At 44.4% G+C, this 14823-nt stretch overlaps 1 protein-coding gene across 3 annotated transcripts in view; it reads left to right on the top strand.

The window, feature by feature from the left end:
• LOC107382653 (partitioning defective 3 homolog) overlaps positions 1–14823 on the top strand; it is a 517719-nt gene that overhangs the window by 219029 nt on the left and 283867 nt on the right. For all 3 annotated transcript variants that reach the window (XM_054751349.2, XM_054751350.2, XM_070553054.1), the window contains 2 exons: positions 8652–8842; positions 10424–10561. In XM_054751349.2, coding sequence (XP_054607324.2) covers positions 8652–8842; positions 10424–10561 — 329 coding nt within the window. The remainder of the gene's footprint in view (positions 1–8651; positions 8843–10423; positions 10562–14823) is intronic.

The following is a 14823-nucleotide window of genomic DNA, read 5'->3' as shown; positions in this document are numbered from 1 at the left end:
TCCCTGGAGAGTCTGAACTCTTTGTGGTAGAATTTACTTTGTGTACATGTCTGTGACCCTTTGCCCTGACTGTAATCCCTCACAGAGGCTGGATTAGGACCTCATTTTATTAGCCAACTACCCCATTGGTCTCACTCCCACTTCAGCCTGGATCGATTGCTCGCTCTCGCTGAAGTGGCGGCTCTGGATATTAAATGTGGGACCAACCAAACCCTTTGGACTGGCAAGATAATCCCATCACAAATTAAACAGAAGAAAATTGGTTTGAGAAAATGGGAAGGAGCAAGCTTTCATATTGTGGCCTTCTTCAATCAACACATACATAAAAATATACTTTTTTATTTATTGTACTTAAATCTTTAAGGGATTGTTGTGATGTTGGCGCATCCTTTTATGAAGGAGGATGAATCAGTAACTGAGTATCCTGTCAATGTTTGAATACCAGACATCCAAACCATCACAATAAACCATGACAGTAGTTTACCTGTAAGAGCTACTAAAATAAGTTCAAATAAATATTTTCATTTTTAAAACACTAAAATGTGACACCCACAAGGTCACACCAGTTATGAATAGTTATTAAAGAAAAGGACATGTTCTCTTTTCTATAAAAATGCAGATGAAAGAATGTTTCAGATGCTTTCTAACCCTTTTTCTGTATTTTCAGTCCTTCTATTTTGTACATTTTTTTTGTCTTGTCATGTGTTACTTTCAGTCCCATTGTAATATTTTATCTTAGACATTATTTAGAGTCCTGATCTGGACTTTAACCAGCCATTACTCAATGGGAAAGAAGTTTAATAAATATTATTGATTCTAAAACCTAATTTCAAAGCTAACTTGCATTGGCCAGCTGGTTCCTATGGGAGATGTGGTTACTCCATCTGAATCCCAGCATCTAAAATGAAACACATTTACAACTAAAGAAAACATGTATTGAAAGCCGATGTTGGACTTTTTATGGGACGGTTTTAATCAGAGGAATATTAAGAAAAATCTGACTTTCATTGAGAAGTTTGCTTCTAACGACTGCCTGCTTCTACAAGCAAATTTTGATTACGTCAATGATTTCCTCTAGAGGGAAATGGATTTCTTCACAAATGATTCCAGTGGAAGCTGCTGTCATTTGTTTGTTTCCATGTGGTATTAAATACTCCAGGACACACAACACACCCTATTGTTGTACTGTGTTGGAATGAACTTTTACACAAACCAGTTATTCAAAAGATGACTTAAAAACATGATCTTAAAAATGTTAAGAGCCAGATCATGTTATTTTAAACCGTTTAGAGCAAAAGTTAGCACAAAATATGATAAAACATTACAGTTGGCACTATTGAGATGTCATTTATCTTAAATACGAGTTCTTTTAGTAAGCCTGAATTAATACCTGGAAATAAAGTGGTTAGTTTCATTGAAGCTCCACCCATGCATGGTCTGACAAAATGCACCTCACTAACATCTTTTAGGCAAGCCTGCTGTTGCATTGGTCTTGGTAGACCAGTGATGTTGGCCATGTGCTGAAACCGGTTCAATTCCCAGTTTTGGCAGTAATTTATTTAGCCAGCTGAAGCAGATTTGATTTATTTACAGTTTAGTTTTACCGACTATTTTTTGCTAAATAGCCTCCAATAAGTCTCTAAAGACCTTTTAATTTGGTCATATCTAAGCAGCATTTTCAGTGATTTACTCTGCTCACCTCACATGGACTCACACTGCTAAATAAACAAAGAAAGTTAAAAATAACAGATTAGTCCTTATATTTTAAACAGTTTACCAATAAAGGGTTGAAAACATACTACTTGCAAGTGTAGCTAGTTACTGTTGTGATCAGGAGACAAACCTGTGGAAAACCATTAGCCAGTCTACATCTGCATTAGACTTAATGAAGATCAACTTGAGCTCTATGTTGTTTTGGTGAATCACACTCACAATCTGACAGATTTGTCTCTTGGCTTCCTACTGGTAGTCTCAAGAAACTGTCCTAAGCTTGTCATAATGTCAGACACTCAACCTGTGAGCTGTAATTAAACTGTGTTGCCTCCAACACTAAGCCATCTCTCTGGTGAATCAAAAGCAGGGTTATTACTGGCAGGTGTTGACTGTGATGATCCACTGATGGATGACAGGTGGTTACCCAACTATATGCATAATTGTGGGTGGTATACTCAAGCTGCTTTAAATTTATAAACAAGGCCATATGGCCTTATTTGAAAACCCGTCAGATTTACAGCACAGATTGTTGATACTATCGTTCCTGAGTTGCAGTTGAAGTTGAAGATTGGAGTATAAATTGTTAAGGCCATCACATATTCTTCATTTGCCTTTTTTATGGTCACGACTTGATCCAAAGTTTTGTTGCAGTCTGATTATTGTGGCAGGACTAACATGTGTTTTGAGTGAAGTTTTCATTCAGAGATCTGATGAGGTGCGTTATGTTGGCAATGAGTCTTTGAGTCTGTCACAATCTGCCCCTGCCCGCCTGACTGTGTTCCTCTCCTGCCATGATTGCCCTTATTGTTCTCACCTGTCCCTCGTTTACCTGCCCATGTTTCCCTAATTAGCCCTCTGTATTTGAACCACCTGTTTTGCCCCTGTCCTTCGTCAGTTCATTGTTTTGTTTGTTGGTGTCCTGTTCATCCCATCCTGCCATTAAACCATTTTTACTTTTACCGAAGCCTGCATTTTTCCTCCGTTCAGCTCATCCACACATGGTCCGCCGTCTCCACCTCCTACACCGTGACAGAATGAACTGACCAAACCGGGACCTGTGGTGAGCCCTTCTAAAACTCCCTGGAGGATTTATTTTTTCTTTTTTTGTCCTTTAGCAGAAGGTGATTCTGGCCCAGGGTGTTGGCGCATCCTACCTGTTCTCCGGGGTGGTCAAGCCTCTGGGTGGGTTTCGGCGCATCCAGTTCATTTCCTGCGGTGGTCAAGCCCTTCTCCTCTCCTGCTTTCTGTCCCCGTCCTGTTTTTCTCATGGAAGCTGCGGATCCTGGAGCTCTGAAGGAGTTACACCCCCTACGCACGCCATCATTCTCCGGGGTGGTGGGGTTGGTCTCCCCGCTCTTCTCCTGCTTCCCTGCACCAAAGCCTCTGCCTGAGACCCAGCTAATCGTGCTGTGTACCTGCTCTGACCGGTTGTCGAGCACCTGCCACCGAGCTGGGTTCCCTCGCATCGCTCCTGCCGTTCGTCCACTTCCTGGTCCATGCTGTGGGGCTTATGCCTGCAGGTCTCGTGCTGCTGCAGCCTCTGCTGGGTCCCACGCCTGCTCCTGCAGTTCTCTGCCTGGGTCCCACGCCTGCTCCAGCAGTTCTCTGCCTGGGTCCCACGCCTGCTCCAGCAGTTCTCTGCCTGGGTCCCACGCCTGCTCAAGTCCAGTCATGTTCCAGTCATGTTCCAGTCAAGTCCCTGTTCCAGTCAAGTCCCTGTTCCAGTCAAGTCCCTGTTCCAGTCAAGTCCCTATTCCAGTCAAGTCCCTGTTCCAGTCAAGTCCCTGTTCCTGCCCAGTCAAGTCAAGTCACTGTTCCTGCCCAGTCAAGTCAAGTCACTGTTCCTGCCCAGTCAAGTCATGTCCCTGTTCCTGTCCAGTCCAGTCCCGTTCCTGTTCCTGTCCAGTCCAGTCCCGTTCCTGTCCAGTCCCGTTCCTGCCAAGTCAAGTCAAGTCCCGTTCCTGTCCAGTCCAGTCCCTTTCCTGTCCAGTCCCGTTCCTGCCAAGTCAAGTCAAGTCCTGTTCCTGTCCAGTCCAGTCCCGTTCCTGTCCAGTCCCATTCCTGCCAAGTCAAGTCAAGTCCCGTTCCTGTCCAGTCGAGTCCCGTTCCTGTCCAGTCGAGTCCCGTTCCTGTCAAGTCCAGTCGAGTCCCGTTCCTGTCAAGTCCAGTCGAGTCCCGTTCCTGTCAAGTCCAGTCGAGTCCTGTTCCTGTCAAGTCAAGTCGAGTCCCGTTCCTGTCAAGTCGAGTCCCGTTCCTGTCAAGTCCAGTCGAGTCCCCTTCCTGTCCAGTCTCGTTCCTGTCATGTCCAGTCTTCGAGTCCCCGTCCAGTCCCTGTCCAGTCTCGTTCCTGTCCAGTCTCGTTCCTGTCATGTCCAGTCTTCGAGTCCCCGTCCAGTCCCTGTCCAGTCTCGTTCCTGTCCAGTCTCGTTCCTGTCATGTCCAGTCTTCGAGTCCCCGTCCAGTCCCTGTCCAGTCTCGTTCCTGTCCAGTCACGTTCCTGTCATGTCCAGTCTTCGAGTCCCCATCTCCTGTCCAGTCTTCGTGTCCCCGTCTCCTGTGTCGTGTAGCCTTATGGGCATCTGGTATCGCCCTTAGGGGGGGGGGTACTGTCACGATCTGCCCCTGCCCGCCTGACTGTGTTCCTCTCCTGCCATGATTGCCCTTATTGTTCTCACCTGTCCCTCGTTTACCTGCCCATGTTTCCCTAATTAGCCCTCTGTATTTAAACCACCTGTTTTGCCCCTGTCCTTCATCAGTTCATTGTTGTTGTTTGTTGGTGTCCTGTTCATCCCATCCTGCCATTAAACCATTTTTACTTTTACCGAAGCCTGCATTTTTCCTCCGTTCAGCTCATCCACACATGGTCCGCCGTCTCCACCTCCTACACCGTGACAGAATGAACTGACCAAACCGGGACCTGTGGTGAGCCCTTCTAAAACTCCCTGGAGGATTTATTTTTTCTTTTTTTGTCCTTTAGCAGAAGGTGATTCTGGCCCAGGGTGTTGGCGCATCCTACCTGTTCTCCGGGGTGGTCAAGCCTCTGGGTGGGTTTCGGCGCATCCAGTTCATTTCCTGCGGTGGTCAAGCCCTTCTCCTCTCCTGCTTTCTGTCCCCGTCCTGTTTTTCTCATGGAAGCTGCGGATCCTGGAGCTCTGAAGGAGTTACACCCCCTACGCACGCCATCATTCTCCGGGGTGGTGGGGTTGGTCTCCCCGCTCTTCTCCTGCTTCCCTGCACCAAAGCCTCTGCCTGAGACCCAGCTAATCGTGCTGTGTACCTGCTCTGACCGGTTGTCGAGCACCTGCCACCGAGCTGGGTTCCCTCGCATCGCTCCTGCCGTTCGTCCACTTCCTGGTCCATGCTGTGGGGCTTATGCCTGCAGGTCTCGTGCTGCTGCAGCCTCTGCTGGGTCCCACGCCTGCTCCTGCAGTTCTCTGCCTGGGTCCCACGCCTGCTCCAGCAGTTCTCTGCCTGGGTCCCACGCCTGCTCCAGCAGTTCTCTGCCTGGGTCCCACGCCTGCTCAAGTCCAGTCATGTTCCAGTCATGTTCCAGTCAAGTCCCTGTTCCAGTCAAGTCCCTGTTCCAGTCAAGTCCCTGTTCCAGTCAAGTCCCTATTCCAGTCAAGTCCCTGTTCCAGTCAAGTCCCTGTTCCTGCCCAGTCAAGTCAAGTCACTGTTCCTGCCCAGTCAAGTCAAGTCACTGTTCCTGCCCAGTCAAGTCATGTCCCTGTTCCTGTCCAGTCCAGTCCCGTTCCTGTTCCTGTCCAGTCCAGTCCCGTTCCTGTCCAGTCCCATTCCTGCCAAGTCAAGTCAAGTCCCGTTCCTGTCCAGTCCAGTCCCTTTCCTGTCCAGTCCCGTTCCTGCCAAGTCAAGTCAAGTCCTGTTCCTGTCCAGTCCAGTCCCGTTCCTGTCCAGTCCCATTCCTGCCAAGTCAAGTCAAGTCCCGTTCCTGTCCAGTCGAGTCCCGTTCCTGTCCAGTCGAGTCCCGTTCCTGTCAAGTCCAGTCGAGTCCCGTTCCTGTCAAGTCCAGTCGAGTCCCGTTCCTGTCAAGTCCAGTCGAGTCCTGTTCCTGTCAAGTCAAGTCGAGTCCCGTTCCTGTCAAGTCGAGTCCCGTTCCTGTCAAGTCCAGTCGAGTCCCCTTCCTGTCCAGTCTCGTTCCTGTCATGTCCAGTCTTCGAGTCCCCGTCCAGTCCCTGTCCAGTCTCGTTCCTGTCCAGTCTCGTTCCTGTCATGTCCAGTCTTCGAGTCCCCGTCCAGTCCCTGTCCAGTCTCGTTCCTGTCCAGTCTCGTTCCTGTCATGTCCAGTCTTCGAGTCCCCGTCCAGTCCCTGTCCAGTCTCGTTCCTGTCCAGTCACGTTCCTGTCATGTCCAGTCTTCGAGTCCCCATCTCCTGTCCAGTCTTCGTGTCCCCGTCTCCTGTGTCGTGTAGCCTTATGGGCATCTGGTATCGCCCTTAGGGGGGGGGGTACTGTCACGATCTGCCCCTGCCCGCCTGACTGTGTTCCTCTCCTGCCATGATTGCCCTTATTGTTCTCACCTGTCCCTCGTTTACCTGCCCATGTTTCCCTAATTAGCCCTCTGTATTTAAACCACCTGTTTTGCCCCTGTCCTTCATCAGTTCATTGTTGTTGTTTGTTGGTGTCCTGTTCATCCCATCCTGCCATTAAACCATTTTTACTTTTACCGAAGCCTGCATTTTTCCTCCGTTCAGCTCATCCACACATGGTCCGCCGTCTCCACCTCCTACACCGTGACAGAGTCAGAACCTGTTAACATTTTAGAGCAGCTTCAATTGTTTGCAGACTTTTTTAGGGTGACTGTTGTCCTTAAGGTTTCTTCAAGTGGCATTGTGCAGAATAACACAACAGCTTCAGAGCTTTTGCTATAATTTCAATCATTCATGAGCTTTAAAGAGTTTTTTTGACAGTTAAAGTTTTGGTATTTACCTGTGCCCATCCCTTCCTTTTCAGGACCTTTACAGTTTGTTCTGGCATGCTGTTGATCAACTACTAAGATTAATTGTAACTAATGAAAGCCCATTCTTATATAAACCATGCTTGGTATTTGTCATGATTTAGAAACATGTTTTGGCCACCAGTGTTGGGCAAGTTACTTCAAAACTGTAATGCATTATTTATTACTTGTTGCCCTCATTTTAAAGTAATTGATTACATTACAATATTACTGATTTTAAAATGTAAGGCATTACACTACTTTTGCATTACTTGAAGTTACTTTCACCAAAACAACTTGAATATGAATTAGGTCATGTGACGCTCAGTGAACTCATGACACATCCAGTGGAAGGTGAAGTGGTGTCTGAGCTAGTTTTGCTGTTAAACAGTCAGATATAATAACAGTTGTTTATTAAATAAACGCAACAACAAATTGTACTCTCAGCATGCTGCCATCTTAGATTAACTGAGCAGGGAGTGAGCTGGTGGGGGCTCCAAGCCTATTTTGCCTTGGTCCCCAAATGCCTTGATATGGCCCTGGATGTTGGACTGACTTTTGAGGGTGATCTGATTCTATCACATGTATAAATATTAAATCCTTATATATTATTTATATAATATTATATTATATAAGCTGGGCTGCAGCGCCGTTGTTGTCCATTCTTTTGGGCATTGTACATATCATGTTTACCTTTCCTTCACTCCTGCCAGTGTTTGTTTACTATTTGCATTGCTATAAGCTAACTGGAAGAATGCTGACATAAAGAGTACACGTTGCCATCTACTGTGCTGGAGTGAAACAAACTTAATTTGAGAGGTTGGTTTTCTAATGCACATGTAAACTAGGATAAAGGCTCCCAGCCATAACCGTAGATTGACCTGAATGTGTAGATTGAGTAAACCCCTTGGATGAGAAGCAACACCCCAACCACAGGGAGTTATTTAGGCTAAAACCTAGCTTATTACCGCTTATTACTGTCTACAGGTGGTTCAGAATGCCTGTGCTTGGATTCGGACCAAGTCCTCCGAACACACCCACATCACCCCGCTTCTCCTCCAGCTTCATTGGTTGCCAGTCAACTTCAGGGTTCATTTCAAGATCCTGGTTCTGGTCTATAGGGCCTTACTTGGACAAGCACCATCTTACATTGGTGATCTTCTTAGTCCCTACACCCCCAGCAGGTCCCTGAGGTCCAGTGATCAAAGCCTACTGGTTGTGCAGCGCCAGGCTAAAGACCAAAGGTGACAGATAATTTGCTGCTGTGACCCCCAGACTCTGGAACTCTCTCCCCCTGAGCCTGAGATCAGTGGACTCAGTGGTCTCCTTTAAAAAAGCAGCGGAAAACTCACTTGTTAAGGCTGGCTTTTGTGTGACCTTCATTACCACCCTCTCCTTGTTCTGCTCTCCCTACTTATTCCAAATTCCTCAGGATCCACTGATTTCTCTCTTTCTTTACATTTTTAATCACAATTGTCTATTTTTGCACATTTGTAATATATTTGTAATCATTTTCTTAATTCTTTTTTATATTTTTACATTTTTTGTTTTTGCGAAGCACTTCGTGATTTTTATCTTGAGAGGCGCTATAGAAATGATCTTTTCTTCTTCTTCTTCCTCTTCTATTGAAGTTGGTTAAGTTGAACACAGACGTGAAGTGTTGCTTCTTAAATTAGCTCAACATTTATTCAGTTCATTATTTTCCTAAAATTGGGTTTACATTTATTGTAAGCATTTTCAACAATAGCTTGTCCTATGACAACACTGAATGGTCAGGTTTACCATGGGTGTTATTTATCAGTGCAAGAGTCCTGTGTCTTATGTCCTTCTATGACCTCACACACATTTTCTTCACTTCACTTGTTGAAGAATGTAAGAGAGTTTGTATCCTCCAAAACAAGTGGCTGCTTAGGATGCAAATAAACGTGATTTCAGCGACCTCACATGTTTGTATCATCCTCTGTCCTTGCTCTCTGCTTTCCCAGCCACAGGCAAGTCTCTTAATGTCCGTCCCAGCAGTGATCCCTCTTTGGATGGCCTTCCTCCTGGTGAGATCATGGTTGGTCAAGAGGAACCATCAAGAAAAAACCCAAGTCGTTGGTCCACAACAGCTGGTTTCCAAAAGTACAACCATAAGCCAAGTGCAAGTGGGGGCCCAAGCACTCTCGAACAAAAGGTAAAGCAATACAGACTAAAACTCCATTTATTCAAAACACATAAAATATATAGAAAACTGAATGAATTCTGAGGTCATAACTCAAGTGTCCACATTGGTTTTGTTCTTTGTTAAAGCACTGGTAGCTGGTTTAGACCAACTCTAAGACATTATTTACCACAGTACTCCACTTGTACTGGAGCTGCATCAATTACATGCCTGGGATGAAAGATATGTTCTCTAAACTCATCTATCCTCCCAGTCGCCCTCATTTCCATTCTTTTGGTAGCCCTAAATCAAAGGAGAAACAGCTTTAAGTGGAACTTGTTCTTGTCTGCTTGTAGACACCCAGTGGTGGCAAAGGCAGTCATTATCTAAAGCTAGTTCCTTCTGATAACAGCCCTTTTTATCTTGAAACAAGAAGTTGTAAAACACATGTCCTTTGTTCTAGATTCACCTTTTTGCAGTTTTTCATGACTGATTATAAAACTCTTGCACAATAAAGAAATAACTCAGCTGTGGTATATTCTCCACAGGGTGTCCGAAATGGACGGAAAACCAATTAATTTATCAAAATGACTGTCCTCAAGGTCCTGACAGACCTTTAGTTTTCTTAGTGTTTTAGGTTTGTTTTGCAATCAAGTAGGAGGGCTATACAAATGTGAGGAAGCTACTTTACAAGCATTACATGTGTCTAGAAGCATCGTCTGATCATATTTGGAGACATTTTTATTGTCTAACTGAGTGGAACAGAGACAAGCTGTAGGTGGAAAATAATGTTTGAGGTGAAACAGGTATTAGATTTCTTATTCAAGCTGAGCTTCCATGTACGATGTTTGTAAAAACTAGGAGCTTTGTGCTGTAAATATGAGGAAAACCAACCCAGGTGCACTGTTTTCATGAGTTGTGACTGTTATTATTAGGTGCCGCCATCTTTGTTTTGGACAACTCAGTCCAAACACAGCTCTGTAAAGCCCACTTGAACTACATCCACAACTGAAGCCAGTGTGTGTCTTCAGTCATCAGTTACTACAATGTACTCGTCACCTCCTAATGGCTTCACAATGTCTGGTTCTTTGTGTTCTCCACAGTCACCACATGGATTAAATAGACCATATGAGCCTGTTGATATACTGCCACCTTTTTAGTATCTGCCTTTTTTTTTTTTTTTTGCATTTTACGATCTTATCTGTCATAAAAGTTTGTGGAGAGGAGTCAGTTGTCGCTCTGTGTCGAAGACCGCGATGGCATTCAAAGCTGTTTTAGTATCAAAGACCAGCTGAGTTTTACAATCCTGTCTGCATTACTTCCTCTGGCCCCTTCACGCCACATTGAGTTGTAATAAAACACACATGGTTCATTTTAGCATGCAGGGGTTGGAAATATGATTTCTTTATTTTCTGTAGTTGGGCGCTAAAGGATCACTTACTGAGCAAGACTTACTTTGTTTACACATGCTCACCTTTCTGTCTTTCATGTTGTATCAAACATGTAAATGCAGTGTAATACAAAAGATAGATTAACAAGTCTGCCTGTGCGGTATTGAGTGTTGTTATTCCTTATAGTCTTTTGAGCACTATGTCCTGTCTTGTCCCTGTGTAGGGTAGAGGCACCCAGAACTATAGGAGTCTTCCTCGTGACGCGAGTGGCTGGTCTGCTCAGTTTCAGAGAGAGTTGACTCGTTCTTCCCTCAGTGCCAACCATCCAATGGTCGACCGATGGCTTGACCGACAAGAACAGGTATAACAGTAGATTCATACTAAATCATATTGTAGTTCTGTGCGTTTAACAGGCAGAGCCAGTTATACTAGGTATACAAATTGTTATAGGCACACATATTCTTGCCTCAAACTTCAGATATTGATTGTGCTTACTGATAAAGAAAATACATTTTATCAGGACATAAAATTCAAAAAAGAGCCAAACAAATACATGAATGTATTTCACTACAGTTTATAACATAATCTCCATCCATCCATTCATTTTCCTATGCTTATCTGGGATAGGATCGCAGGGGCAATAGCAGCCCAGACTTTCCTCTCCCCAACCACTTGGTCTTGCTCCTTTGGGGGAATCCTAAGGTATCTACTGGCCAGCCGAGAAACATAGTCCCTCCAGCACATCATGGGATTTCCTTTAGGTCTCCTCCCGGTAGGACGTGCCCGGAAAACCTCACCAGGGAGGCGTCCAGGAGGCATCCTAATCAGATGCCCGAGCCACCTCAACTGACTCCCCTCAATGTGGAGGAGCAGCGGATCTACTCCTAACCCCTCCTGCATGGCCAAGCTTCTCACCCTATCTCCAAGGCAGAGCACACTCTGTGGAGAAAACTCATGTTGGCCGCTTGTATCTTTGATCTAGTTCTTTCTGTCACTACCCGAAGCTTGTGACCAGACGTGAGGGTTGGAACGGCTGGTAAATCGGGAGCTTCTCCTTCTGGCTCAACTCTCTCTCCACCAAGACAAACTGGTACAACGCCTGCATCACTGCAGACCCAGCACCAACCCACCTATCGATCTTGTTCTCTACCTTTTCCTCACTCATGAGCAAAACCTGAGATACTTAACCTCATCCCTGACCCGGAGAAGGCATTCTACCCTTTTTCCAACTCAAAACCATGGTCTTGCATTTACAGGAGCTGATTCTCATCCCAGCTGCTTCACACTCGGCTGTGAACCATTCCAGGGAACGCTGAAGATCACGTTCTGATGAAGCCAACAGAACCACATAATCTGCAAAGACCTGATCTTTATGCCATCAAACGAATCCCCTCAAGACCTTGCTGCACCTAGAAATCCTGTCGATAAAGGTTTCCGATTCAGTTCATACATTTCATGGACAAGCTCTTTACAGTCTGATGATTACAGGCGGCTCACTAAAGCTCCACCATGAAGTGGCTTTGGTGTCCACAGTTTATTCTCACTTTCTTTAGTATCATGCTCATTTTTATCTGAGAAGCGTCTTGTTTTGATATTTTTCTCTAAAAAAATATTAGTAAAAAAAAAACATTTAAACTTAAATTTCACTAATTATTTATCTATTTTTCCTTACATCAAAAGCTTGAATTGCTTTAGGTAGAATATTTCCCGAGTGAAAAATCTCATATTGTGACAGAACTGAAGTCCCAGACAGGTCGTGGCCTTCCACTCGAACCTGATGGTGGTAAAAAACAGAACAGAATGTAGAAGATGTGACAGTGACAGCAACATGATGCAGACGGTGCATGAGAGGACTGGGAATTACCAGGTGCTGAACAAACAGCCAGCCTAACCCTAACAAACACACAGAGATGGTGAAAGTGATATCCAAATCCCATTCATCACAAACTCATCAGGGTCTTTCTCTCTGCTTATATAGAGACAAATAACAGGATAGTTATTAAAACGAAAACATTCCATCCTGAAACCGTCAGTGGTGGACAGACTTCACACTTGTGTTCTAAGTGTGGCAATGCTTTTCACAGAGTAACCGTGTGCAGTGATCGCGGGCTTGTGTCTTCACTTTGCACTTCCTCGCTCTGTTGGTGCTTTATGATTGACTCGGCTCGCCGACGGTCCCTCCGCTCCTCATTCTGTCGAAGGAGTGAAAAGATGCTTCTTTTAAAGTTATTAAATTTGACAGAACTTCTCTGAGGGGGGAGCAGAAATGACCTTGGGAAGTGTTGAAGCACAGAGTTTGATGAGCAGATTTCCACCAGTTTGGGTGTGTCTACCTGTCACAGCTAGCTACCAGCTCAGGTTTATTTCTCATAAAAAGATGAGAAAAGAGCAAAGAAAGAATGTGGAGGATAAGTACCTGCTGATGGAGAGGTGATGATAATGCCCCCCCCCCCCCCCCCCCCCTCCAAAACAATACAGCTGATCAGTGTACAAAATCAACCATCATCACGTTGCTGGTGGCTTATTTTGCTAAATCATCTTTTAGCTTCTCAAGATTCTCACCTGCACATTTTCTCACCATCAAACATCAAGCTGACAGAAATTCATTCACCTCTGTTCACATTTTTCTCTGGGTAGACGTGTCACCTCGGTCCACAAATCACCCGTCATCTCAGGTGATTTGTGGAACGAGCTGTAGATTTGATTCAAAGGTGGTAAAATACCCTAAACACCATCTGCAAGAGTGCATATTTCATTTCTTTTTAACGGTATTCAGTTTCATCCCAACCCATGATTTTTATAGCCTCCTGAATAATTTTCTCATAAACAGTGTAAGAACCAAAAGCTGTTGAGTAATTTAAAACCCTCCAAATCCACGGTTAAAGTCTCATGTTAACACGAATCAACAAAAATATACCAAAGAAGGAAAAGATTATTATTTTGGAGCAGTCGAGTTATGTAAATATTTAATGTATAACAGCAGGAGTGCCACGACTCCAGTAACGCTGTGGCTAATTCTGATGGCTGTTTGTAATCCGACAGCTGCGTGACGAAGATGAGTCACCAAACACAAATCTGCTCATTAGAGGTGAAAGTGTACATTTCTAAGTGTCACCTCGGTTCACTCACTCCTAGTCGTGATAGCTGCGTCCCCTCCCACACAAGGCATTTTCATATTCCGTCTTTGTTTTTATTTTATTTTTTTATGATGGGCACGCAGCACAGCAGCATCAGATGATGAGATAAAAATACACAGCGTGGGTTAATTAAAAAGAACTGTGGCAGAAATAATGAGTGTGCGCACGTACACAGATGCTGACACACGTACATAAATACCAAGGTTTCAGAAAATAAGCACACACACACCAATTAGCTGTTCTTTGTTTCTTGTGGATTAGTTGTCTGCTTTAGTTTTTGTTACACTTCCTGATTAAAGATGAAAGAAAAACAAAGAGCATAAAAACAGCTGCAAACTCATTTTCTTCTTTTCACTAAAACAGTTTATGCATTTTTCACTCTTAAATGATGGCTTTTACCGCATCACACATTTTTAATCTGCTCTTAATGCAGCTTGTATTCTAACTTTCTTCTACATCAAATCTGACTTTTAAAAACCTGACCAGTCCAGTACCCTAAGAGTGTTGGTAAAGGGATTTTGAGGGCACATTTAAGAGTTATACACTTTAATCTCGGTTGTGCTCAGACTAGCTGCTAGCTCATTTGGACATTTTCAGTTGGCTGTTTCTCCAAATTGAGGCCATTCATGTGCAATAAGATGGACATCAAATGGATATTGTTAATAACAGGCCCTCACAGATGCTGATATAAATTAGGAACACAAGGGGGCTTGCTGAGGTAATACATTGACAGCAGAGGGGAAGTTGGACAGTGCCTCTGCAATTTTTGTCCCAGAGGAAATAAATGAAAACAAGCAAAGCTTGGATGCAAATGTAATGTGGAGTCATTTTTATGGAAGACAGGATTTTCTCAGGATTTTTTCTAGATTCAACATTTGTGTTTAACTTTATCAGTTTTTCGACTCAAACATAAATCAAGACACCTTTAGCCTGTAGTTATATTAGCATGTTGTCCTTTCTTTAGCTAACCAGTCAACACATTCATTCCAGTGTTAAATGTTTTTTATCTGGGACTTAAGAAGCTCCACCTCACACATATCTGTCCAAATGCACACGCACACACACACACACACACACACACACACACACACACACACACACACACACACACACACACACACACACACACACACACACACACACACACACACACACTCACACACACACACACACACACACACACACACACACACACACACACTCGCGTGCTGCCAAATGTGGCGTGGAGTAAAGTACATTTTATCGGTCATGTACACCAAGGCTTTATGAGTTATTTTTCGTATAAACAGCTGACGTTAATGCTGGCCTATTATCCATCTGATGAATGTTAATGGGCCTTCCCGCTCAGCAACACACACATACACTACACACACTCACATTGTGATCAGGTTGAGTCGATCTCTACTGTGTTATTTTGCAGCCTTGATGAGATACCGGAGGCCATTATCACGAGCCGAGCTGACTGGACTGACACCAGCTGTCGAGC

Source organism: Nothobranchius furzeri, chromosome 7 (genome assembly GCF_043380555.1).
Source record: "Nothobranchius furzeri strain GRZ-AD chromosome 7, NfurGRZ-RIMD1, whole genome shotgun sequence".
Classification (NCBI taxonomy): Eukaryota; Metazoa; Chordata; class Actinopteri; order Cyprinodontiformes; family Nothobranchiidae; genus Nothobranchius; species Nothobranchius furzeri.
Note: the sequence above shows the minus strand (reverse complement) of the source record. Positions and strands in the feature narration are given on the sequence as shown.